The sequence below is a fragment of the Oncorhynchus gorbuscha genome, linkage group LG08 (genome assembly GCF_021184085.1).
Source record: "Oncorhynchus gorbuscha isolate QuinsamMale2020 ecotype Even-year linkage group LG08, OgorEven_v1.0, whole genome shotgun sequence".
In the NCBI taxonomy this organism is placed as follows: domain Eukaryota; kingdom Metazoa; phylum Chordata; class Actinopteri; order Salmoniformes; family Salmonidae; genus Oncorhynchus; species Oncorhynchus gorbuscha.
In genome coordinates this window covers 61,493,013-61,519,951 of record NC_060180.1, presented here as the reverse complement: position 1 = coordinate 61,519,951, position 26,939 = coordinate 61,493,013, and the positions used below count along the sequence as shown (strand labels likewise).

The following is a 26,939-nucleotide window of genomic DNA, read 5'->3' as shown; positions in this document are numbered from 1 at the left end:
AAATGAGTAGTGTTGTGCGTGGAAGGAGATCATTCATTGATTCAAAGAGAGGTGTGAACAGCCCACACAAGAGACTGTTTTATTTCATACCGCAATAGAAAAGTATGACTCCAGTAGTTCATCATTTTCATATATTATAATACAGATGCAGAATTGAAAGGTTATTCTTTAAACAGCCTAGTATTTTACAAGAAATGGATAACTACTTGGAACGGTCAAACATATCCTTAAAACAGGACATCAGTGGGCACACACATCCTTGGCTCCTACAATACCACCACCATCCACAAACAGGAGTGAAGGAAGGAGGAGAAAAGAGGGGGAGAAAAACATTCAATAAATAAAAATAACAAAACAGAAAAAAGTTCTATCCCCCCCAATGCGTTCAACTTCATGGGGAGAAGATTGCATCAGGTAACTTCTCTCTTCTGCATACTTTCAGACAAGATACTAGGAGGGGACTGAACAACCGACCACAGACAGGGAGAGACATCCATGTCCTGCCCTCAGCTCTTTTCTTTGGGAGAAGTCAGATTAGGCCTTTACATTGATTGATTTGTTGTTCGATTCAATGCTTGGTTGGTTTTTATGGTTCCGTTTGATTGTTTGGCTGCTTCGTTAGCCTTCTCCCTGTCTCACATAGGGAAAAAATACTCATTAGGGATGTTTTTGAGGGGTCCTCTAGCACTGGAAAGCGTCCCCAGCTTCCAATGACAACTGTTAAATTAAAGTACAAAACAGAACGGAAAGAGGATGCTGTTCACAAAAGGAAAGGGACATTGGGGTGTGAAGGTGGTGGTTGTAGGGGGTACAATGGCAGCTGTTCAGAACGATATGGTCAGTGGGGTTGGCAGCAGAGCAGTCCCTTTAAAAGTCCTCCACCGTCTCGATCTCACCCATATTCAACCTCTCAGATGCCGCGTTCACAGAAAAACCTGGGAAGATGAGAGAATAGGGAAAGTTAATTTAGTATGAGAGGTATGCATGTGGTAGTCAGAAGAGATGCTAATCCAATTAGCATTAGTCGTAACGCCAATGAGAACAGCACATTCTGAGTCAAGGAGTGCACAGGAGTGAATGGGAATCATTTGGGCGCTGGCTTAACAACCCAACACCAGCATGAATTACGTGAACAAGATGTACAACAGTACAGATCTTTTCTGAGGTTATCAACTTTTTCTCCTTAAAACCTCTTGATTGTAGGGGGCAGTATTTTGATGTTTGGATGAAAAACGTACTCAAAATGAAACTGCCTATTTCTCAGGCCCAGAATATGCATATAATTGTCAGATTAGCATAGAAAACACTAAAGTTTCCAAAACTGTCAAAATATTGTCTGTGAGTATAACAGAACTGATATTCCAGGCGAAAACCTGAGGAAAATCCAACCGGAAGTGCTGTTTTTCCTGAAAGCTCTCTGTTCCATTGCCTGCCTTCGCTCCATTTAAAGGGATATCAACCAGATTATTTTTCCTATGGCTTCCCCATGGTGTGAACAGTCTTTAGACATAGTTTCAGAATTTTATTTTGAAAAATGATCGAGAAAGATCACATCGCGTCATTGTATGGCTGAGTGCCAGCGTTTTGCATGCGCAACAGCTTGGAGCAGACATATCTCTCTCTCCTATTGAAGAAGCTACAGTTCCGGTTGAAATATGATTGATTATATATTGTAAAAACAACCTGAGTATTGATTACAAAAAACGTTTAACATGTTTCTACAAACATTACGGATACTATTTGGAATTTTCGTCTGCGTTGTAGTGACCGCTTGAGCCTGTGGATTTCTGAAAATAATGCACCAACCAAATGGAGGTATTTTGGATATAAAAATAATCTTTATGGAACAAAAGGAACATTTATTGTGTAACTGGGAGTCTCGTGAGTGCAAGAATCTGAAGATCAAAGATAAGCGATTCATTTTATTGCTTTTCTGACTTTCGTGACCAATCTACTTTGCTGCTTGCTGTTTGTAATGTTTTGTCTACTGAGAGACTAATGTCCTTACATAAACGCTTGGTATGCTTTCGCCGAAAAGCTTTTTTGAAATCTGACACGCCAGGTGGATTAACAACAAGCTCAGCTGTTTTTTGCTATATTGCACTTGTGATTTCATGAAAATGAAATATTTTCAGTAATTTAATTTGAATTTGGCGCTCTGCAATTCAGCGGATGTTGACGAAAATGATCCCGCTAACAGGATGGGTGCGTCAAGAAGTTAATATCGCATAGCTTTGTAATCGTGACATTGCGTACTTTTAAGGAAAAAAGTTTGACGAATACCTTGACTTTCTAGAGGGTAGTGATTGACGAATGGCTTAGCATCCACGTTACACAGCATTTCAACGTGAATGGGATTGGCCAAGACGCCCGCCTGCTCTCAGCCATATAAACATTGGCTATTCAGCTTTCTTGCTGTTACGGCTTTTCACTAGAATGTCTTGGTGTAGCACTGTTTCTTTAAACACACTATTGGTGGATGGTTCATGCTCTGGGTTGCCAGCTAAAGCTGTATCAAATATGAGAAGAGATTTAGAAAGTCGATAAAAAAAAACGAATTGACAGGCCTTCCGAGTGGCGCAGCGGTCTAAGGCACTGCATCGCAGTGCCTGATGTATCACTACAGACCCGGGTTCAATCCCAGGCTGTGTCACAGCCGGCCGTAACTGGGAGACCCATGAGGCGGGGTACAATTGACCCAGTGTCGTCCGGGTTAGGGGAGGGTTTGGCCCGGCTGGGATTTCCTTATGGCGAGCTGGGCATGCTGACTTCGGTCGCCAGCTGGAAGTGTTTCCTCCGATACATTGGTGTGCGGCTGGCAACCGGGTCAAGCAAGCAATGTGTCAAGAAGCAGTGCTGCTTGGCAGGGTCATGTTTCGGAGGACGCATGGCTCTCGACCGTTGTCTCTCACGAGTCCGTAGGGGAGTTGCAGCGATGGGACTAGACTGTAACCACCAGTTGGATATCACAAAATTGTGGAGAAAAAGGAGTTAAAGTACCACAAAAAAACATTGACAAACAGTGCTTTAATAGTCTATTCCTCACCTAGCAGGCTGGGGTCTGCCCGGACCATCTTCTGCTTTTTCTTCTTCTTCCCTGAGGTGACGGTCTCAAAGCGTGCCTGCTGCTGGAGGCTGGTGTGGTTTGACTGGTACAGAGGAGAGCCTGTCCCGCTTACACCCCACATTGAATCCTGGGAAATAGAGTCACAAAGCAAATGAGGGGTCAGATAACTACTAACATTGGTAGCAGGGTATTGATTAATGTATGGATTTCTGAAATATTATGGTCCAGCAATATTAGGTCTCTCTCTCTCTCTCTACATGATGGTCCAAAGTAACATTTTGAAAGCCAATGAACAGTGGTCACTGACCAACCTTGTTATGGGAGAACTTTTGATCCAGCTTAGAACCGACACACCTGACTCGACACACAAACTGCTCATCAAGACCCAGGGATGTGACCAGGACAACATGGGAAAGCAGGGGAATCTGTACAATTCGATCTTTCTGACTAGACTACAACATAACTCTCCAATGGAATGTATTTTTTGGGGTAATTTTTGACTATTTAGACAGGGAGAAAATCAAAGAGGGTACAGGCAGGTGGGAGACAGATTGAAGGGATTGAACCCCGGTCTCTGGGGGGGGACAGGAATGTTACCACTAGACCAAAGTCACACCAATGACCTGTTCTGCTGTGTCTCGCTCACCTGCTGTTGCTGTTTTAGTGTTGGTTGCTGGTTCTGCGGGGCCGGGGGCGCTTTCTGTTGGTTGGCATTCTGCTTGGCACGGCGCTCCAGGAACTGTTTGGCAAACTCCTTGGCCTCGGACGTGTCCCCCAGGTAGGCGCGCACGTAGTCGTGCACCTCGTACGGACTGTCCACCTCCTTCAGGAAGGATGCAAATGTTGGGACTGCAGCCAGAGGAGGAAGAGGGGCAGGTGACTTTTAAAGATGGGATCACACAGTAAAGATTACTTTAGGTTTGAGTTCCCTTTAGAATTGGAATCGTATTCCCTAAAAAGTGCACTGTTTGACCATGGTCCATAGTGAATAGGGTGCCATATCAGACACCTAGATTGTTGGTTTGTATAGTACGTTATAGAGACTCACAGTCCAGGTTGTTGGCGGTGTTGAGGGTGGGTATATATATATATATCACACGCACATACATATACACACACTCACCATCCAGGTTGTTGGCAGTGTTGAGGGTGTGCAGGGTCTTCTCACACCACTGCATGAAGCCATCCTGCTGTCTCTTATTAACCCCCTGGAACAACTTCAGCAGCTTCTCCTCCTCCTCCACCTTCTTATTGGCCCGACTGCTGCTCACACAGTTACCACACAGTATTAGATACACCGACTTCCTTTTGAACAACTAAGTGATCCATGGTATTAAATTATATCAGCCTAATTTGAACATACTTCCACTTCCGTGGAATTTTCACTTAGTGTGTTGACAACATACGACTAAGTGAAACGTAAACTTCAGCAGAATCTAGGACTCTGCCATTAATAAATAAAACAAATATTAGTGGTATAAAATTGTCCTTCAAACCACCTTCCTTGAGTCCAGCAGCCAAAATATAAACTGTCAATCAGTTGCGAGCTGTAAAAGTGTCCTGAGGTTGTACCTGAGGTTGGCGTTGCCCTTGTTGTTCTTCTGAGCGTTGGGCTTCCTGGCGGGGGGTGGTGCCTGGGCCACCTCCTCCTCCCAGAAGCCCATGTTGGAGTTGGTGCTGTCGCCCCAGATGCTGCTGTCACCGCCCCAGTTAGGAGCCCCGCCGCTGGTGGCCACCGAGCCCCACACTGAGGGGCTCAGAGCGGTGGTCTTGGGAAAGAGGGGTTAGAGAAAGAGAGACCCAACCTGGTCAGACCAGTGTCATTACGTCCAAGTAGTATTCAAACAGGGTTGTCTTTGATTAACTTGTTCAGTGTAGGGGGAAGTATTTTTGTTTTTGGCTAAAAGACATACCCATTTGAAACGGCCAATTTCTCAAGCCCAGAATCTAGAATATGCATATAATTGTCAGATTAGGATAGAAAACACTAAAGTCTCCAAAACTGTCAAAATATCGTCTGTGGGTATAACAGAACTGATATTGCAGGCGAAAACCTGAGGAAAATCCAACAAGTGCTATTTTTCCTGATAGCTCTCTGTTCCATTGGATGTCTTGCCTTCATTTAAAGGGATATCAACCAGATTCCTTTTCCTATGGCTTCCTCAAAAATGAACAGTGTTTAGACAGTTTCAGGCTTTTATTTTGAAAAACTAGCGAGAAAGAACCCATCGCGTCAGTGGATTGCTGGGTGCCAGAAGCTACATTCCGGCTGACATATTATCGATTATATATTGTAAAAACAACCGGAGGATTGATTATAAAAACGTCTGACATTACGGACCCTATTTGGAATTTGTCTGCGATGTCGTGACCGCTCGAGCCTGTGGATTTCTGAACATAACGCGCCAAACAAATGGAGTTATTTTGGATATAAAAATCATCTTTATGGAACAAAAGGAACATTTATTGTGTAACTGGGAGTCTCGTGAGTGCAAACATTCGAAGATCAAAGGTAAGCGATTTAATTGATTGCTTTTCTGATTTTCGTGACCAATCTACTTTGCTGCAAGCTGTTTGTAATATATTGTCTACTGAGAGATGTTCTTACATAAAAGCTTGGTATGCTTTCGCCGAAAAGCTTTGTTGAAATCTGACACGCCAGTGTTTTGTATTTTGCTATATTGCACTTATGATTTCATGAAAATGAAATATTTTTAGGAATTTAATTTGAATGTGGCGCTCTGCAATTCAGCGGATGCTGATGAAAATGATCCCGCAACCGGGATAGGTGCATCAAGAAGTTAAGAGGAATAGCTAGTACACCTGATTCAACATGTCAAATAACCATCAAGCTCTTGATTAGCTGAATTAGGTGAGCTAGTTCACAACTACACACATTTTGAAACGTCCGTGGGTCCCATTTTTAGACAACAGTATAAGCACATCGCCAAATACATGATATCGAAGACTATGAATGAATGAATGATCGAGCGAACCAACTCACAGCTCTGTTCTGTGCACGGTTCTGCTGGGTGACTGTGGGGTGACTGGACTGCTGGCCCCCAGCCCCCTGCTCCTTCCTCTGCTTCACCTGCTGGGCCTCCTCTCTCTGGATCTCCAGCAGGGACTTTGTCGTGGCCGGCTGCTTGGCCACGCTTCCCCAGCCAGAGAGCTTGGCCTGGGGATTCCGGGCCTCCTGCAGGGCCTGCTGCTGCAGGAGCTTCAGGTGCTCCGCCTGCTGACGCCGCTGCTGCATGGGTGGAGAGAGAGGGGGGTTCATGATTACGGATCTAGGATATAAAGCATGATGGATTTGTAGAACAATTCTATTTCATGCTACCTTAGTGCTAAGTGGGAAAACTCATTATCATCCAGAAAATCGTATCAAAACAGGTACAAGAAATTGGTATGGCTGCAGGGGCAGTATTGAGTAGCTTGGATGAAAGCTGCCCGGAGTAAAACGGCCTGCTCCTCAGTCCAAGTTGCTAATATATGCATATTATTATTAGTATTGGATAGAAAACACTGAAGTTTGTAAAACTGTTTGAATGATGTCTGAGAAGAAATCCAACCAGGAATTGGAAAATCTGAGATTGGTCGACTTTCAACCCAGACCCTATTGAATACACAGTGGGATATTGGTTGTTGCACTTCCTAAGGCTTCCACTAAATGTCAACCGTCTTTAGAAACTTGAATGAGGCTTCTACTGTTATGTGGAGCCAGATGGGAGCTGTTTGGGTCAGTGGTCGGGCAGAGAGCCAGGTCCTGGTCACGCGCATTTCACATGATAGCGACCTGCGTTTCATGGCTTTTCTACAGACAATGGAATTCTCCAGTTGGAACGTTATTGAAGATTTATGATAACATCCTAAAGATTGATTCTATACTTAGCTTGAAATGTTTCTAAGATCTGTAATATAACTTTTTGAAGTTTGTCTGACGTTCGGCTGGAACTGCACGAGCGTTTGGATTTGTGTACTAAACGTGCTACTTGGACATAAATAATGGATATTATCGAACAAAAACAAACATTTATTGTGGAACTAGGATTCCTGGGAGTGCATTCTGATGAAGATAGGTAAGGGAATATTTAATGTTATTTCTGTTGACTCCCAACATGGCGGATAATTGTATTCTTTTTTTCTGAGTGCAGTCTCAGATTATTGCATGGTTTTCTTTTTCCGGAAACTTTTTTTGAAATCTGACACAGCGGTTGCATTAAGGAGAGGTATATCTATATTTCCATGTCTAACAATTGTATGTATCAACATTTAGAATGAGTATTTCTGTAAAATGATGTGGCTCTATCACCGGATGTTTTTGGAACTAGTGAACGTAACAGGCAAATGTATACTGAGATTTTTTAAATATAAATATGAACTTTATCAAACAAAACATACATGTAATTGTGTAACATGAAGTCCTATGAGTGTCATCTGACGAAGATCAAAGGTTAGTAATTCATTTTATCTCTATTTGTGCTTTTTGTGACTCCTCTCCTTGGCTGGAAAAATGGCAGAATTTCTGTGAGTTGGTGGTGACCTAACATAATCGTTTGTGGTGCATTCGCTGTAAAGCATATTTGAAAATTGGACACTGGTGGGATTAACAACAAGATTACCTTTAAACGGTAATGTATGTTGTATGATGTATGTTTGAGGAATTTTAATTATGAGATTTGTGTTGTTTTGAATTTGGCGCCCTGCACTTTCACTGGCTGTTGTCATATCGATCACGTTAACGGGATTGCAGCCAAAAGAGATTTAAGGAGTGTCACCCATGTTAAACGTAATACTTTGACTGTAGCTGCGCTTACCTCCTCTCGTGCCTGTCGTTCTCTCTCCTCTTCCACTTTCTGGATCTCAGCGAGCGACAGCGCGTTCTGGGACTGAGAGATGGCTGCTGCCGTGACTGCTGACTGCTGGCCCCACTTAGAGGAAGACGGCAGCTATGGGACAGGACAAAGATTTGGTTAGTCAGTGATAGAACGGCAAGCAGGACAGTCAGGGCTGTATCCATGACAAAGAAATATTCACATACAGTAACTCATGTATGTGATTAGCACAATAAATACCAGACCAAAAGGCCAACACCCCATTTTAATGTTCAATTAAAAGGTCAAATACAGTATTTCTGATATCCTGACCTCAATTATTGTTAGTAGGATAGTGCATTGTTTATAGGCTATATTGTTACATTGTTATAGGCTATATAGGTTATAGGCTATATTTTTATTTAATCAGGAAGTCCCATTGAGGTCAAAAGACCTCTTTCCTAAGGCAGACTTTATATAATATAGTATTGTGTATAGGGCTGGGAATTGGCAGGGACCTCACGATACAGTATTATCACGATTCTTTGGTGCAGACACAATATGCAATGCGAATCTATATGTATTGCGATTCGACACTCTTTTTATTGCAATTTGATGTTCCAAACATATTGTTCACCATATGTCTGCTGCAGAGGGACAAGACAAAGCCATGACAAAACGAGTTTTAAATCAGTCATGGAAATAAGTGCTGAAAACGAATTGGCTCCCAACTTAAAAAGATGGAGAATAAGCTGTGCAGTTACAGCCAACTAGCGCAAAAATAATATTGCAATATTGTCAAAACGATAAAGAAAAAATAACATCCCCTATCAATCCCCCCCCCCCCATCACTAATTGTGCAGTCGATGGTACCTAGCTGTTGTAGTGTTAGGTGTCTTATTAAGGTGTTATACTGTTAGTTACCTTCATCTGGGCTAGCTGCTGTTGCTGCTGTAGTCGGCGGAGTGCCTCCTGCTGCTGCTGCCTCTGTCTGGCTAGCTCCTGCTGCCTCGCCGCCTCCTGCTCCCTCCTTTTCGCCTCCTCCTGCTGTTGCCGTACCAAAGCCACCGCAGCCGCTGCCTCCTCCTCCTCTTGCCGCTTCTCTTCCTCATGCCTCCTCAGGGCCTCCAGCTCCTCCTGCTTTCGGCGCTCCTCTTCCTAAGGAGGAACGATAACATGTTTCTTTTTTAAATAGGTCCAACTTTATTGAGAAATGCAGATGTGCTTTCTGATTTACATAAATTCAAAGAAAAAACAAACTAACACAGTTATATTATCAGTATTGCATATTTCATGAAGCCTACTTTAGGCCAGCTAATAGCCTAACCACCAAGCAAGCAACACTATGGACAAAATAAAAATCTTGTTGCTGCTGAATTATGTTGCTGTGACAATACAGATCAAATTAACCTGTTACTCCTACCCCCTACTTTTTCGAACATTCTGTTAAAAATCGCGCAACATTTCAGCGCCCTGTTACTCAGGCCAGGAATATAGTATATGCATATGATTAGTATGTGTGGATAGAAAACACTCAGATGTTTATAAAACTGGTTAAATCACGGCTGTGACTATAACAGAACGTGCGTTTCACCGAAAAGTGCAGGAAAATCTGATCACTGAAAGTGGAAAAATATATCCATCCGCCGCTTCAACCCATTGTTATGGGCGAACGACATTAAATAGGGCTGAGGTTGCAGTACCTACAGCTTCCACACAATGTCAGTCTTGTCATTTGCCAATTCTTTGTTTCTTGGTCAAACGAACAAGAGACAGGCTTTTTCTTCAGGTCTCCGACCGGATATTTTGGTTGAGAAATACACGGACAGTATTTCAAGACGGACCCCTATAGAAAACACTTCGTCTCGTGATTAATTTGATCACTTATTAACGTTTACTAATACCCAAAGTTGCATTACAAAAGTATTTCGAAGTGTTTTGTGAAAGTTTACGTCAACTTTTTTTATTTAAAAAAAGGACGTTACGTTATAAGACGCCATTTTTTTCCGTTTATCACAGTCTTCATAGATCGATATCTAGGCTATATATGGACTGATTTAATCGAGAAAAAAAAAGACCCAATAGTGATTATGGGACATCTAGGAGTGCCAACAAAAAAGATGGTCAAAGGTAATGAATGTTTTATATTTTATTTGTGCGGTTTGTGTAGCGCCGACTATGCTAATTATTTTGTTTACGTCCCCTGCGGGTCTTTTGGGGTATTACATGCTATCAGATAATAGCTTCTCATGCTTTCGCCGAAAAGCATTTTAAAAATCTGCCTTGTTGCCCGGATTCACAACGAGTGTAGCTTTAATTCAATACCCTGCATGTGTATTTTAATGAACGTTTGAGTTTTAACTAATACTATTAGCATTTAGCGTAGAGCATTTGCATTTCCAGAGCTCTAGATGGGACACCTGCGTGCCAGGTAGGAGCAAGAGGTTAAGATCCTACACCTGTATGTGGAAATTTGCATTTGGTATCACCTGTCCCAAACAATAAGGGCAGGGTCGTATTCATTAGGCACACAGTAGCAAAATATTGAGTAATTCTTATCGAAAACCAGGTTGTTCCTTCCCGTTGTACTAAATGTTGTTCTATTTGGTGCCTACTGAAGAAGATCCTGTACTGGTCTTTATTGTGAAACCCAGCACCTGTTTGCGGAGGAACTCTTCCCTTTGCTTCCTCTCCTCCTCCTCCTCCCTCCTCCTCTCCTCCAGTCTGCGGAGGGCCTCCTCCTGAGCATGCCGTTCCTCTTCCTCCTCTTTCTGTTGGCGCTGTGCCTCCTCCTGCTGCTGCTTCCGCTGCCTCTTCAATGCCTCCTCCTGTGGATAGAGAAATCTATCAAATAAGTTGCATAAAACATAAATGAAAGCCTCCTCTTAGGAATTTACAGGCTAATGGGTCCTGCAACTCTAGGCAATCATATATTGAACATCAACAAAGCTGACATGCATATTTCAGCAGGCAACAGTCTAATGAACCCCCCCCACCTGTTTCTGACGTGCTAGCTGCTCCTCCTCCTGGCGTTTGTGTTCCTCCTCCTCCCTCTTGGCACTCAGCTCTGCCTCACCCCGCTCCAGCTCCAGCTGATCAAAGATATTTACAGTTAATAAGTAAATCACAACCACATAAAAAACACCTTTTCACATAACTCAGCGATGCACGATGTAAACTGCATTGTCGGGCCGATTTCCACATACAACTAAGAACGTTAAAGTACAAGGCAAAAATTCCCTGCTGTTTTGGTCCAGTAGCTACCACGTTGTAGCAGAGTGAAGCAAGTGGCGGAAAAAGTACCCAATTGTCACACTTGAGGAAAGATACCTTAACAGAAAATGACCAAAAAAAAGTGAAAGTCATCCAGTAAAATACAAGTTAGTCTAAACGTATTTGATTTTACTTAATAATCGAAAGTTCAAGTATAAATAATTTCAAATTCCTTATATTAAGCGAACCAGACAGCACCATTTTATTTATGGATAGCCAGGGGCACACTCCAATACTCAGACATGGGCTGGCGTGGTTACACATGGTCTGCGGTTGTGCGCCTGGTTGGATGTACTGCCAAATTCTCAAATCAATGTTGGAGGCAACTTATGGTAGATAAATGAACATTCAATTCTCTTGCAATAGTTCTGTTGGACATTCCTGCAGTCAGCATGCCAATTGCATGCTCCCTCAAAACTTGAGACATCTGTGGCATTGTGTTGTGTGACAAAACAGCACATTTTAGAGAGGTCTTTTATTGTCCCCAGCACAAGGTGCACCTGTGTAATGATCATGCTGTTTAATCAGCTTCTTAATATGCCATACCCATCAGGTGGATGGATTATCTTGGCAAAGGAGAAATGCTCACGAACAGGGATGTAAACAAATTTGTGCATAAAATTTGAGAGAAATATGCTTTTTGTTTGTATGGAAAGTTTCTGCTCATGAAAAACATTTTAAAATGTTGCGATTATATTTTTGTCCGGTATAGTAAAGTACTTTACACCACTGAGTGAAGCACATGCACAGATACTCAGGCACAGTCTTATTGCTGCTTGTGGCAATTCATAACGCTAAACCTTTAAAAGTGTTTAAAAACAGTCCAATTCCCCACATTGAGCCCTAGCCCCAGGCACTTCATAAAGATCTACAACTTAGGATTGCATAAGTATAGAAAATATGGTGCTCTTACCTTAGCAGCCTTATTCTTCTCCAGGTTTTGCATCTGTTCTATGGTGGGGGCCTGGGCCATGGAGTCTATGGGCAGATCCCACACACTGCTGCCCTCCCACGCTGCACAGGCACACAAAACAGTCAGTTAGTAAGGCTGGATGGATGGTCATTATATATCATTGATCCCCATTCATTCCCTACAATTCATATGATTTTGAGCTTTCTCCACTTTTTGGTGAATTGAGGAGCACTGTCTTTTGCTGTCATTGAAGAGGTTCAGATACTCAAACTTTCAAAAGCTAAATTGGTTATAAACATCAGCCCAAAACAAAACGAGTGCTAATGTTTTCAGTGTGTGTTCTGCATTAAGTTTTACCACTGGGTGTGGGTTGCTGGATGTTTGATGTGCAGGAGGCCTGAGAGGTGTTCTGCATTTCCCACACAGAACCCTGGGATTCTGGTACAGACATGGACCGAGTCACAGGAGGTAAGAGAGACTCAGATGTTCTACACAGGGAGCCAAACACAGAAATGGCATAAATAACCAGAACACACCAGTAGGTTGACACGGCATTGAATAATGCCCACAGTGAAAGATGTTTGAGGAGAACCCGTGTAATATTGAGTGTGCGAGTATGTCTTCATCAGTCAGTAACTTACAGTTAGTGCATTCATCTTAATATAGCTGGGTGGGACAACCACATATCTGTCATAGTAAGCATATTTTTTCTCAAAGTAGCTATCAGCAAAGTCAGTTCTAGTAAGGGGGTGGAGCCAAGTGAGAGTGTTTGAGGGCCTAGTAATGCGGAAGCTGTGTCTCCAACCTCATCTTGAGGGCCTGGTATTGCAGCAGAGGTGTTTGTGCAGATATGCTTACGTGTTTTCTGCTGACCTCATCTTGAGGGCCTGGTATTGCTGGAGGAGCAGGTTGATCTGCTGCTGCTGTTGCTGCTGCTGCTGGTGTGGTGCTGAGCTGAGGGCCTGGGCTTTCTGCTGGGCCAGGGCTTGGGCGTACTGCTGCCTCAACAGGTACTGGTACTGCAGCTGCTGCAGCTGGTACAGGTTGAGGGCCGTCAGCTCCTGCTGCCGCTTCAGACGCTCCTGGTCCCCGGCATCACCCTGGGGAGACAGGCAGAGTAAGACATAGGATCGGCAAGGGGACAGAGAAGTAGAGCCACAACACAGGCAAAGGGACACCGACCCGGGCTGCATTCAGCATGGCACAATGTTGTGGAACGTTCAATATGTTATGTAGAGTGAACAAGCCTCTGACTTAGAATAAGGAATGGCAACGTCACAACATTTGCCTTCTGAACGTGCCCTAAGCTAAACATAAACTTGCTTTGACCATGAGACGATGCAGATGGTGCGAGGTGCATCGGAAACATTTTGAATTGCTCATAGACTAATTAGGATTAATTTTAGGATAATACAAAGTAGTGAATTTTAGAATGCTGGATGGAGCTCAGGTGTGTGATGGTTACCAGTAGGGGTGGCGGTGCTGGGCCGGGGGCGAAGGGCACCCTGCCCCACATCTTGATGATCTCACCCAGGGGCTGGAAGACCTCGTCACAGCCTCTCTTCACCAGCAGGGTCATGGTGAAGTAGCCCGCCTGGAACCACTCTGTCATCTCCGGGTTACTGAACGGACCTGGAGAGAGGGAGACATTATTCGATTTGACAAAGTCACTGAAATTTCTCCATTTACTGGATGCAGTGTATGCAGATTTTCATTCAGAGAAGCCCCGTTCCCCTCACTCTGTCTCACCCTGTATCTCTCCCTGAGGGTCTTTATAAAACCACTTCAGAGCAGCCTCATGTGTGAGTGGCAGGCCGGCTGGTTTGGTAGCTGAGCTCTTGGCAGCCAGCCGGTCATCACCGTCCTGTAGATACGCCACCATCTTCTCTGCCTCCTATAAAAGCGAGCGAGAGTTAAATTGTATTGTTCATTCAGGGAGTACATGTAGAGCACCATGACAGTATCCCAAAACAAACACCACTATCTCAGTTTACTGCAGGGAGAGAGATAGAAAAATTGCAATCATTTCATTATAATTCAATAAACACCCTCTCCATATTCTTGACGTGTTCCAAAAATGAACCCACACTGCACGTTTCAAGTCCAGACATGCTCGAAATTCAGTAACACCAAAACCAGCTTGGTAACTTTTACTAACTTGCTCAACATGCAGCTCTGTAACCAATAACTTCCAGAAACCGTAGTCATTGTCCACTAACCTGTTCAAAGTGCTTCAGTCCCTCATCTTCATCCATAGTGTGGTGTGGTGGCATGGCCGTGGGCCTTCCAATGGGCGCCATGAGGCCCGTGCTGGTGGCCATATTGTTAGCAGCCATGATAGATGTGCTCTGGGGCCTGAGGCTAGCACTGAAGGGCAGCGGAGCGGGCACGGCCACGGGAACATCCAGGGGCTTCTGCTGCATCTGGATGGTGGACGACGGGGCCGACACTGGACAGGAGAGGCAAGAGGGTGTGGGGTTAGTCTCTCACAGACGACAATCTCAAACTACATGCAATCCTGTGTGTATAATTTAAGCACAAGGTTACTGCGGAAAACAAAAGTGTCATTTACTCAAAGGTGGTTTAAAGAAAGACGCAACAATACGTCACCAAACACAGCCTCAAGAGGGCACAAATGTGGGAGATTTGACTGCATTCCTCCACTGCTTGTATGTAAACCTACCTGTGAGAGTGTGTGCAACAGTGTGGGGGATGGAGAGAGAGTCCAGCATTGTGTTGGACATGGGGGTGTGCAGGGGGACTTTGTTGCCCTCTGGCCTGTGTTCCGGGGCAGGGGGTCGCTCAAGTGGCTTCTCCAATGGCCCCTCAGGGTCCTCTACTCTATCGGGCTGGCTGGGGGGGCAGGGGCTCAGTAGGAGAGGGAGCAGGGGGCGCCGCCTCTATCGTTCTCCCCACATCTAGAGACAAAAACAAGACACATGAATCAATGTTTATCTCCACATAGACAGTTTAGTATTGAGAGCAAAAATACAGTATGCCGGACAGTTTCCACTTTTAAATTCTTATGGATGGGGGGGGGCAGTATTGAGTAGCTTGGATGAATAAGTTGCCCAAAGTCAACGGCCTGCTCCTCAGTCTCAGTTGCTAATATATGCATATTATTATTAGTATTGGATAGAAAACACTCTAAAGAAGCTAAAACTGTTTGAATGATGTCTGTTAGTGTAACAGAACTCATGTGGCAGGCAAAATCCTGAGTTGAAATCAAAACAGGAAGAAAAAGTGAGAAATCTGAGCTTTGTATATATATTCAGAGTCTCCAATGAAATCCCCTTGAGCTATTAATGATGTTGCACTGCCTAGGGGTTCCACTAGATGTCAACCAATAATATACATTTTAATGAGACTTTATGGTGTTGTGGGAGTGAATGAGAGCAGAATGCATCAGGTGTCTGTCTATCAAGCAGCCATTTTCTGATCACGCTTATTCCTCATGGTATTCACTTGCGTTCCATTGCTCATGAAGACAAGAAGGAATACTCCGGTTGGAACTTTATTGAAGCTATATGTTAAAAACATCCTAATTAATGATTCTGTACTTAGTTTGAAATGTTTCTTCGACCTGTAATATAACTTCTTTAAGTTTTTGTCCGATTTAACACTGACCAGAATGAGGGTTTGGATGTGTATACCAAACGCGCTAACAAACTAAGGTATTTGGACATAAATAACAGACATTATCAAATAAAACAAACATTTATTGTGGACCTGGGATTCCTGGAGTGCTTTCTGTGGTAGATCATTAAAGTTAAGGGAATATTTATCATGCAATTTCTTATGTTGACGTCAACATGGTGGCTATTGTGACATTTTTCTGAGCACCGTCTCAGATTATTGCATGGCTGGCTTATTTATTCCGTAAAGTTGTTTTGAAATCAGACACAGCGGTTGCATTAAGGAGTGGTATATCTATAATTCCAAGTGTATAACTTGTATTATCATCTACATTTATGATGAACTTTATCAAACAGAACATACGTGTATTGTGTAACATTAAGTCCTATTAGTGTCATCTGATGAAGATCAAAGGTCAGTGATTAATTTTCTCCATTTCTGCTTTTCGAAACTCCTCTCTTTGTCTGGGAAAAAAATGGCTGTGTTTTTCTGTGGCTATGTGGTGACCTAACAATCGTTTGTGGTGCTTTTGCTGTAAAGCATATTTGAAATCGGACACTGTGGTGGGATTAACAACGGGAATAGCTTTAAAATGGTATGAGATACATGTTTGAGGAATTTTAATTGAGATTTGATGTTTTGAAAATGGTGCCCTACATTTTGACTGGCTGTTGTCATGTCGCTCCCGTTAACGGGATTGCAGCCATAAGAAGTTAACTCACCCTGTTTTCTGATGGGCTCTCTCCTGGCCTCTCCGTCTGTGTCTTTGGTCTCCCGGGGGTGTCCGTCCTCCTCCAGACCCTCGTCACATTCCTCCAGGGGTCTGAAGTCCAGCTCTGCCTCCTCCAGGATGGGCTCCTTGGGAGCTTTCTGTGGGGGAGATATATATATATATATATCCTTCTCATAGCAGCCTGGCAGAGTTCCACATCTCACAGTGCTCCGATGCCATATTTGTAATTGCAGCAAACAAATTGCCCTTCGGGGAAAACAAATCATTGTATAACTACTTGGTAGACTTCAAATCATGTGTGCAGGTCCTACTAATTTCTTAAACATTTCTTTGGCCCAGCACCCATTAACAAGTGATGTTCGTTAGACTGACTAAACTGACTATTCACTCACTCGAACCTTGAGCGAAAGGAAGGCTCCAGAAGAGTCGAAGGTGCCCGTCTCCTCTTCAGCGTCCTCCAGACACCATTCTGGCAGGCTGCCCCCTCCATCCTCCTCCAGGCTGCCGCTGGCCGATGGGGGATGCCTGTAGCCGCGCTCGTCCTCCCTGGCATCGAAAGGGAGCCTGCGCTGCCGCGGCTGCTCCCCTGGGTGGGCCTCTCGCCACCCTGCCGACCGCGGCCCGTCTGAGGAGAAGAGCTGTTTAAGGACCCCGTCACTCAGCTCTACGCCAGCCACTCCCTCACATTGAAGACCACTTTATGTTGCTGTTTCTTAGATGCATGTGATGCTTTCTTTTATGAAGCTATGGACAGATTGGAGTATTTCCTGTTGAAAACCTGTTCTCATTTGGTTGGCCATGAGGCCTGAACAAGAGAGGGATTTTAGTATGATTTGAGGTGTCCATTGTGATTTGTGAGTTCAGGATAAGACCAGCTTTTTTAAAAATCTCCCTTTTAGAGTTGTATCAAGGTTGGCCTGCAATTGAAACCATCACCCACACACGCATGACAGGACACATTGTGGTGGCAGCAGTGTGAGATGACTACAGGGCACACCTGGACTCGGGGGGCACCACCGGTCGCTGTCCCGTCGCAAGGCACATGCCAAGGCGCCAGCCAGGCGCCAACCCCCCTCTTCACCATCCTCACCATTCACTTCATCCCGGGATGTGCGCCAGTTCTCACTCTCCGAACGCGTGAAGTCATGCTTCCTCACTGGCAGGCCCCCCACACTGGTCCCAACCTCCTCGTAGTTAGCACGAACTGGAGGAAAGGAATAACTTTATTTTATCAAAAGGATAACATCAATGTTGACATTTTTTATTAAAATATATATATTTTTAAAGACTCAATACATACATTTCAAGAAATACATGAGATTCAAACTTTTAGCCTGACGGTATCCTTGGTCACAGTAAATAAGTTGTGAGGTTGTCTAAACATTTGCATAGCTGTATTGTTTCCTGATTAAGTAGTGTACAGCCTATAAAGGTACCACAAGTAAATAGCAATAGCAAACTTAGCCAAATGTCTTTGGAGGTGTTGGCAGAATGTATTTTTTTTGCAGTGACATTGCTGTATCTGACCATTTCTGAATTGTTGTGGACCTGTTAACAGATCGTATAAATTCAATTATGTTGCACCGCCCACCATCTCTGAAACTGTCTATTCGGAAAGAAAATAATACTAAAGTAGGCTTACTTAGTGGTAGATCAAAAGATCAACTGTGTTCATCTGTTAAATTCTACTCTGTTCTAAACCCCTTTCAGATGGTTTTATTTATTATAATAGCCTATCTAACAGGCCCAATTATATTAGATATGTGCATGGTCATTAGTTGCATGGCTACCTTGGGAATATGAACTCATGGCCAGAAAAGGTGAGGAATACATTCTGCAATGGTTATGATATACGTATAATGTATTATGTTTATAAATGAAATATTGTCAACTCGAGAAATTACTTTATTAGCCTACAAACTCCAATGGAAAAGGTGAACCGATTGCATATAGCAAAATAATTGAAATAGCTCATCTATTTCCTACTGTGAAGTAGGTCCAATTAAATGAGAGATGGGACGAATGGTAGCCTATCCTAAATTGTTGGAGGCCTATAGGTAATTTCGTGAGTATGAAGCGATCAGTCAGAAAAGGTGAGGAATTGATTCTTCAATGATCATATAAATGAAAGAAATAGAAAATAAATGTCTATTTCTAATTACTTAAAAATGCAAAGATAAATGTTTTTTTTTCTCTCCTCTCACTAATGGGAAATGACTGCATCTTGTATTTAGCTACCTGTTTTTTAGCTACCATTTGCACATGGCTAATTCTGCCTTCTTGCAATGGAATACTTCAACCACTAGAAACTGTGCGTACACATGGTTTAAAGTTGGCGGGGAGGAAAGCACATTCTCACGTCAAGTTCAGTTTTGATAAATTCCAACTTTTGCGTGAAAACTGGCACACGCACATTTTGGGGTCCATTTTGTACGCACGGTTTACGAACGAGTACCCTGGAGGGAAAACTTACTATGATTCATCAGGAAGTGGGTAGGAGCAACTTCTGCCAAGTCAATGGAACAGAGAGAGAGAAAGCAAAGTGATTACATTACCTGTAAATGATTTAACCCGTCATTTTATTTATATCACATTCAAACAGCATTGATTATTTGATGAGCAAGTATTGGCACAAACCTGGCTCTTTTCGACCTGGCTTTTCAAACCTTCGGTCTCCCCTAGATGGGGAGAAAATAGACTCAGCATGACTTTGAAAAGGAGAAAAGACAAAATTAATGACTGAGCATGCAGATAGTCAAACACAGATGGATATAACCAAAAACATGACAATATGTCAACACCATAAACCAAATGACTTTTGCTCATTCTCATTCCACTAGCCTGGAACCCATCTTAAGATGCACCCACTTAACATGAAGATTTGCATAAATCATGCATTGAAGTCAAAGGTTAATGGGCGTGACAATTCCAGTTACACGTTTGTGCCTCCAGTAGATAGTTCATTACCTCTCCTCCCAGCTCTGGGAGCGGTGCATCTCCCTGCCCCCGCGTCCAAAGCCTCCTTCCACGTCATCAAAACTTCTTTGGTAAAACCCTCCGTCTCCTCTACCCCGACCTACCAGACACACATTTTAAATACCTTATTTGAATCCACAATTCACATTACAGTTAAAAAGGATTCAAACATACACGCCACACTTTAATGTTGGAACTAGCTGGTGAAAATGAATTCAACCAGCTGCGATAGCTTCTGCTGACAGGAGCATTATCAAGCCTATTAACAGAGTGCTACGGTTACATCCCTTCTGTGAAGCTGGCAGACATTGTTAAGATTCTTAGGGGTGGGTCTCAACCTATATATAAATCACTGGTCTCAACAGCCAATAGTCTAAAGTAGTTTCCTCGTCTCCTTTCCTTTATTGACATGAAAGAAATTAACAGTTCACCTAGTCTGTTTTTCTGATTAGCGCAGATGAAGAGGACACAAGCAGAGGAAGCCTCTTCAGACTGTTGAGATGGACACAGAGAGAATAGGGCTCTTTCCTCACCTCGACCCCGTGAGGTACTTCGACCCCTCGGCGCCCCTGGCCCAACAGGACCCCCTCCTCTCCCCATCAGCCTGAGCACAGCTGCACTGTTTACAGACATAGAAAAATTTCTCTGTGGGGGAGAGGGAGGGAGAAAGATTAAAGAAAAAGGGGAGGGAGGGGCAGACCTGTCTATAACCAACAATTCTCTATATTTGGTTACAAACAAACAGGGTAAGGTGAAAGGTGCAGTGTTAATTTAGCATATTCATTCTAACATGGCTTCCTAAATTAACAGTGAAGGAACCAACCTGCTCTTCCTCTGTAAATGCTACAAGTGCCAGTGGTGGCAGGGGCTCCTCTTGTAAAATGGGCAGAAAATCCTTATCGTGCAGGTCTACAGGGATCTGATAAGGAGAAGGAAGAAATTGTATGAGCAAGTATCCATTGCAACGTCAGGTTTATTACACATATTACAGGAAAGTGACAATATATTTGAATTTTAAAGAAATCTCACTCCACAAAAGGCTGAATCATAATTTTGTCTTGGGGCACTTTTCAGAAGCTGCCGATACAAGTCACTTTATTTGTATGCCAATCATGTATCTATGCATCCTTTTAGAACACATCGGAATCCCTTTGCCTCACCTCCCTATCCTTAACATAAAGTGCTAGCATTTCTTCTCTCCCGTAGCGGTAGTCTGCAAGTTTATACTTTGGCATTGCAGGTGAGAGAGGTGGCGAGGTGGCAACGCTACTGCTGCTACCACCCCCATGGCCACCGCCAGACAGGGCCCGGAGCCTGGTGAAGAGGGACAGGAGAAAAAGACAAACAAAAGTGAAGTTTAGAGGACAACTGGCAGGTCTCAACACTGCACCAGGTGTCAAAAAACAAACCAGCCTAACAACTCAGAACACTGTTAATCAACTTGATGGTTCTCTTAATTCAATACAATATTTCAGCTCAACAAGATTTCATATTAACACGATGCTATACCAACCATTCTGGTCCGAAGTTGAGTGTCTGAGTTTCTGCCATTCTTCCTAGAACTTCTATTGGAAGGAAAGGGCCAAAATGATTAGATGTATTAACAATGCAATATTTTTATTGGAAAGGTCTTCAAATCAAATTGTATTGGTCACATACACATATTTATCAGATGTTACTGCGGGTGTAGGAAAATGCAAGGACATCATTCAACATTCTTTGATCAACACACAAAAGGGCAATTACTAATTAATCTGCTGATGGAATTGAAAATCTTCGATCCCATTTCCCTTTATGCCACAGATTACAGACCCAAATTCTGATTTTAAAGGTCATTCGATGGTGACAAATATTGCAACACCCGATCCTCTGTCAGGTACATAATACCAATTATTTAGGTAATTGCCAGAGCTATGTACTGTATAGTCTCTATAGGAAATATATCTTTAAAGCTTTCTTTATTAAGGACTTCTTGACAGTTCATAATCGCACTGAAATGTACAATGCATTCTGAAAGTATTCAGACCCATTGACTTTTTTTTACAGCCTTGTTCTAAAATGAATTAAATATTTGGTTGCCTCAATCTACACACAATAATACCCCATAATGACGAAGCAAAAAAATGTTTAGAAATGAGTGAAACATTTAAAAACCAAAAAGAAATACCATATTTACATAAGAATTTAGACCCTTTGCTATGAGACTCAAAATTGAGCACAGGTGAATAATGTTTACATTGATCATCCTTAAGATGTTTCTACAACTTGGAGTAAATTCAATTGATTGGACATGATTTGGAAAGGTCCACACCTGTCTATACAAGGTCCCACAGTTGACAGTGCATGTCAGAACAAAAACCAAGTCATGAGGTCAAAGGAGTTTCAAGGCACAGATCAGCAGAAGGTTACCAAAACATTTCTGTAGCATTGAAGGTCCCCAAGAACACAGTGACCTCCATCATTCTGCAGCATTGAAGGTCCCCAAGAACACAGTGACCTCCATCATTCTGTAGCATTGAAGGTCCCCAAGAACACAGTGACCTCCATCATTCTTAAATGGAAGAAGTTTAGAACCACCGACACCCTTCCTGGAGCTGGCCGCCAGGCCAAACTGAGTTATCAGGAGAGAAGGGCCGTGGTCAGAGAGGTGATCAAGAACCCGATGGTCACAGAGTTCCTCTGTGGAGATGGGAGAACCTTCCAGAAGGACAACCATCTCTGCAACACCCCACCAATCAGGCCTTTATGGTAGAGTGGCCAGACGGAAGCCACTCCTCAGTAAAAGGCACATGACAGCCCACTTGGAGTTTGCCAAAAGGCAGCCAAAGGACTCTCAGACCATGAGAAATAAGATTCTCTGGTCTGATGAAACAAAGATTGAACTCTTTGGCCTGAATGCCAAGCATCATGTCTGGAGGAAACCTGGCACAATCCCTATGGTGATCATGCTGTGATCATGCTGCGGGGATGTTTTTCAGCGGCAGGGACTGGGAGACTAGTCAGGATCGAGGGAAAGATAAATGGAGCACAGAGTACAGAGAAATCCTTGATCCTAACAACTCAGAACTTAGAGCAGAACACTGTTAATCATCTTGATGGTTCTCTTAATTCAATACAACATTTCAGCCAATTGTGTGTCGCTCTATGGGTCTCCCAATCACGGCCGGATGTCGGTATTGGTATTGTTTTTTTTGGCAAGGACAATAACGGATATCGGCCAAAAATGTAGCATCTGTGCATCCCTACACCCGTAGCGCAACCCTTGAGGTATCATATATATGTAAAATACACACACACACGCTACCGTTCAAAAGTTTGCAGTTAATTAGAAATGTCCTTGTTTTTGAAAAGCAAAGCATTTCTTGTCCATAAAAAAATCTAATTGATCAGAAATACAGTGGATATCGTTAATGTTGTAAATGACTATTGTAGCTGGAAACGGCTGATTTTTCATGGAATACCTGCATAGGCATATAGAGGTCCATTATCAGCAACCATCACTCCTGTGTTCCAATGGCACATTGTGTTAGCTAATCCAAGTTGATTGTTTTAAAAGGCTAATTGATCATTAGGAAACCCTTTTGCAATTATGTTAGAATAGCTGAAAACTGTCCTTCAGACTAGTTGAGTATCTGGAGCTGAAATGTCTTGAGTCAATAAGTATTCAACACCTTTGTTATGGCATGCCTAAATACATTCTGAATTAAAAATGTCATTAACAAGTCACAAGTTCAATGGACTCAGTGTGCACAAGTGTTAAACATGATTTTTGAATGACTACCTCATCTTTGTACCCCACACATACAGATAATTGTAAGGTCCCTCTGTCGAGCAGTGAATTTCAAACAGATTCAACTGCAAAGACCAGGGAGGTTTTCCAATGCCTCGCAAAGAGCACCCGTTGGTGGATGGGTAAAAAAAAAAAAAAGCAGACATTGAATATCCCTTTGAGCACGATGAAGTGAATCATTACATTTTGGATAGTGTATCAATAGTATCACAGTACAAAGATAAAGGCGTCCTTCCTAACTCAGTTGCCGGAGGAAGGAAACCAGTCAGGGATTTCACCATTAAGCCAATGATGACTTTAAAACAGTTAAAGAGTAATGGCCGTGAGGATGGAACAACAACACTTACTCCACAATACTAACTAAATTGACAGAGTGAAAAGAAGGAAGCACGTAGAGAATAAAAACATTCCAAAAAAATGCATCCTGTTTGCAACACGGCACTAAAGTAATACTGCAAAAAGGTGGCAAAGCAATTAACACTTTGTATTCAGGACAAAAAAATTGTTTGAGGCAAATCCAGCATAACTCATTACAGAGTACCATTCTCCATATTTTCAAGCATCGTTGTGGCTGCATCATGTTATGGGTATATTTGTAATTGTTACGGACTGGGGAGTTTTTTAGGATAAAAAAAATGAAACAGAATGGAGCTAAGCACAGGCAAAATCCTAGAGGAAAACCTGGTCAGTCTGCTTTCCATCAGACACTGGGAGATTAACTCACCTTCCAGCAGGGCAAAAACACAAGGCCAAATCTACACTCAAATTGTTTACAAAGAAGACTGAATTTTCCTGAGTGGCAGAGTTACAGTTTGGACTTATCTACTTGAAAATCCATGGCAAAACCTGAAATGGTTGTCTTGCAATGATATACAACCATTCTGACAGAGCTTGAAGAATTTTGAAAAGAATAATGGGCAAATGTACGATCCAGGTATGCAAAGCTTTTAGAGACTTACCCAAAAAGACTCACAGCTGTAATCACTGCCAAAGGTGCTTCTACAAAGTATAACTCAGGGGTGTGAATACTTATGAAAAGAGAGTAGTGTGTGTAGATGGGTGAGAATTTATATGTGTTCAATTCAGGCTATAAATCAAAACATGGAATAAGTCAAGGGGTATGAATACTTTAAGGCACTGTAGCTAAAGTTCACAGATCAGTTAGTGACCCTTAGTAATGACCCTTAGTCAGCCTAAAGGTATGTTTAAACCACAATCTGTCTAGCCAGATAGCTATAGAATAAACTGAAAGCATTTGTTGTTGAACTTCCCACCTGTTGCAAGCCACATATGGGCTACAGCCAATCAACATTAGAATTTTAATTCATTATTTATGGTGACAAAAAAAGATCAAGCTGCAACTTCTGTAGAGATCCTGCACCACAACAGCCCCGGTGAAGAATGGAGACTAGCCACAAATGACTGATTAGATGCCTTATTATGTCACTCTCAGTAGCCTGCTCCTTATAGTCCAAGGCCCGTACATGTTCTGTTTAAAGGAGAATTGGCTCTAGCAGCCAAAACAGCCAAAAACTTAATCTAAACATGAATAAATTCACAATTGTGATAAGGTTCTAGAAACACAAAGTCCTCTAGTTTCACATCAAAATTACTTCACAAACGCTAAATATACACTTACTGTACACTGTTTTAACCGGTAAACCAGCCTAGAGTATTTTTCAGTGACAACACGTTTGTGGGGTCCATCTTCCGTTTACACACTGGTGTTCAAGACGCAGATGGCTATTTAGAACAGTTACGCCTCCGTCTTCTGTAAACAAGCGCTGTAAAAATGGAAATACGGCCGTGTGGGAACCCGAACGCTATAAAGCTGTGTAGTAATAGAACATTTTGTTTGTTGAAAATGATTTGTTGCTGAAATAAAATATTTGATTTGGGTTTCCAAAACAGTAACGCAAGTGATGGGTTTTAACGTTCTTAATGAGCGTCGGGACTCTGAACAAAAATCCTGATCAGATTATACTATATTATAGTCCATAGGGCTGAAGGTAGTTAGCGTCTATGAATGGTTTAGTTTGTGACTGATATAAATGCAAGTTAAATATTCAAGTTTCAACCAGCTAATATTTGGACTGTTGGCTAGTTAGGTTTCGAAGTAGTCAAACTTTCAATGTCAAGCTCAAATGATTTCTACATGCATGTCTATGTCTTATCAATATTGTATCACGTTATTATAAAATAAGGAACTTGACAAATTAGCTGTCAGGCAAATAACAAACTGTACTTTTTAATTAAGTTTAATAAATAGCATAAACGCGTTATATATATTCCAAACAATGATCTATATACAGGTTTACCTCATTGATTCCAACACATGAGCTACAGTAGCTAGCTAGTAGCTAACTAACGTTAGCTTCCCATATGGCTGGCCATAATTAGCCTGATAATCCCACAGACACACATTCCCATACAAAACTTTAGCTACCTAGATGCTAGCTAGTGAGTTGGCAATACAAACTAGCTAACGTTAACAAACTAGCCATGTTAATTAACGTTATGACAATCGACATTAGCTATAAAATAAGTTAAACGTTAGATAGCTAACGTTAACCAACTAAAGAAATGTTGGCTAACCTTCTGACATTTAACATAGCCTAGCCACAATGTGCTACCAAGCTGTTTGGCAAGCTAGCTAAGTAACTGCATGACAGCTAACTAGCTAGTTAATCAAGTTGATAGCATAATAGTTAACGTTTTAGCTATTGTATGTATCCATACATAATGATGCGCTGTTATATAGCTAGCTAGAACAGTAACCTGTGCTAACTGGTCGACATAACTAACTAGAGAACTTTGTTTAAAAAAACTTTCAGTAACGATCGATCACTGATCGGCCATTTCTACGAAAATGCTAAGCTTCCCAAAAGGGAAAACAAACAAAAGAGTCATACTGTTACAAAATCGCAGAAGTATTGTGAGCTGACACGAGTTCACGCTTAACCCCCAAACCTCCGTGCGGCCTACGAGCCTTCCGCTACAAGAGGTTCTCGTTGGAAAACCTCCCATCTCGCTCCGGACCGAATACGGTGCCACCACATAGTTGAGGCCGGAGCCTCAAGGCCAAGCAAACATGCTGGTATAACAACACTCATAAACGCGTTGAATTCGCGGAAACTGGGATCTTTAGCATCGTGAATACTTATTTCGATAGTTTAGCTTTATTTTATAGCAAAACTGTGCATTTAATCTTCGCTGTCTTACCTCTGCTTTTACTGACAGCACAGGGTTTATTTGTATTCGAGTTGTGTGTGGCTCTCTCTCCGTTTCCACAAGATGGCTGAGAATGGGTCACATGACAATACATATCCCGATAAAGACCCGTATGCCAAAGAAAGATTCGCTGACAGCATATTTTGCAAAGTACAAATCGTACTGAATGTATCTGTATGATTTATGTACGTGTAGACTAAACTATGACTTTAGAACATCTTATGTTAGTCTTATTCTGACCAAATATTGTAGAAGTTACAGAATTACATCTGATTAAGTGCATCATTGTAAACATCATGCATGCATACATAAGATGATACAATCTATGCATTGGCCCTTTTTGCACAAACTCTTTTGACTCATCACATACGCTGCTGCTACTGTTTATTATTTACCATGTACATATTTAGCTCAGTTACCTCGTACCCATGCACATAGACTTCGTTACTGGTACCCCGTGTATATATTTATCTTTTTTTTCTCTGCATTGTTGGGAAGGTCCCGTA

The 26,939-nt window shown here is 42.4% G+C and overlaps 1 protein-coding gene across 1 annotated transcript; it reads right to left on the bottom strand.

Annotated features, from left to right (window-relative positions):
• Nucleotides 1-47: 47 nt before the first annotated feature.
• Nucleotides 48-26,532, bottom strand: LOC124040671 (GRB10-interacting GYF protein 2-like). Its single transcript, XM_046357748.1, has 28 exons — nucleotides 26,425-26,532; nucleotides 20,926-20,977; nucleotides 20,573-20,726; nucleotides 20,236-20,331; nucleotides 19,946-20,057; nucleotides 19,404-19,512; nucleotides 19,074-19,114; nucleotides 18,910-18,942; nucleotides 17,434-17,640; nucleotides 16,835-17,061; nucleotides 16,422-16,573; nucleotides 14,751-14,920; nucleotides 14,287-14,516; nucleotides 13,817-13,961; nucleotides 13,533-13,699; nucleotides 12,926-13,167; nucleotides 12,425-12,555; nucleotides 12,068-12,168; nucleotides 10,878-10,973; nucleotides 10,539-10,709; nucleotides 8,806-9,039; nucleotides 7,885-8,016; nucleotides 6,072-6,317; nucleotides 4,640-4,836; nucleotides 4,191-4,330; nucleotides 3,714-3,916; nucleotides 3,047-3,194; nucleotides 48-935 (listed from the first exon to the last, which is right to left on the bottom strand). Exons 1-28 carry the CDS (start codon nucleotides 26,525-26,527, stop codon nucleotides 868-870), a joined length of 4,107 nt encoding a protein of 1,368 aa, XP_046213704.1. The 5' UTR covers nucleotides 26,528-26,532; the 3' UTR covers nucleotides 48-867.
• Nucleotides 26,533-26,939: the final 407 nt, after the last annotated feature.

Coding starts and splice junctions, on each gene's coding strand:
- LOC124040671 (XM_046357748.1), bottom strand. CDS start 26,527: ATGTATTGTCATGTGACCCATTCTCAGCCATCTTGTGGAAACGGAGAG. Junction 8,017..8,805: donor AGCAGCTAGCCCAGATGAAG/GTAACTAACAGT, acceptor CCTGTCCCATAG/CTGCCGTCTTCCTCTAAGTG. Junction 3,195..3,713: donor CACTAAAACAGCAACAGCAG/GTGAGCGAGACA, acceptor TCTATTTCCCAG/GATTCAATGTGGGGTGTAAG.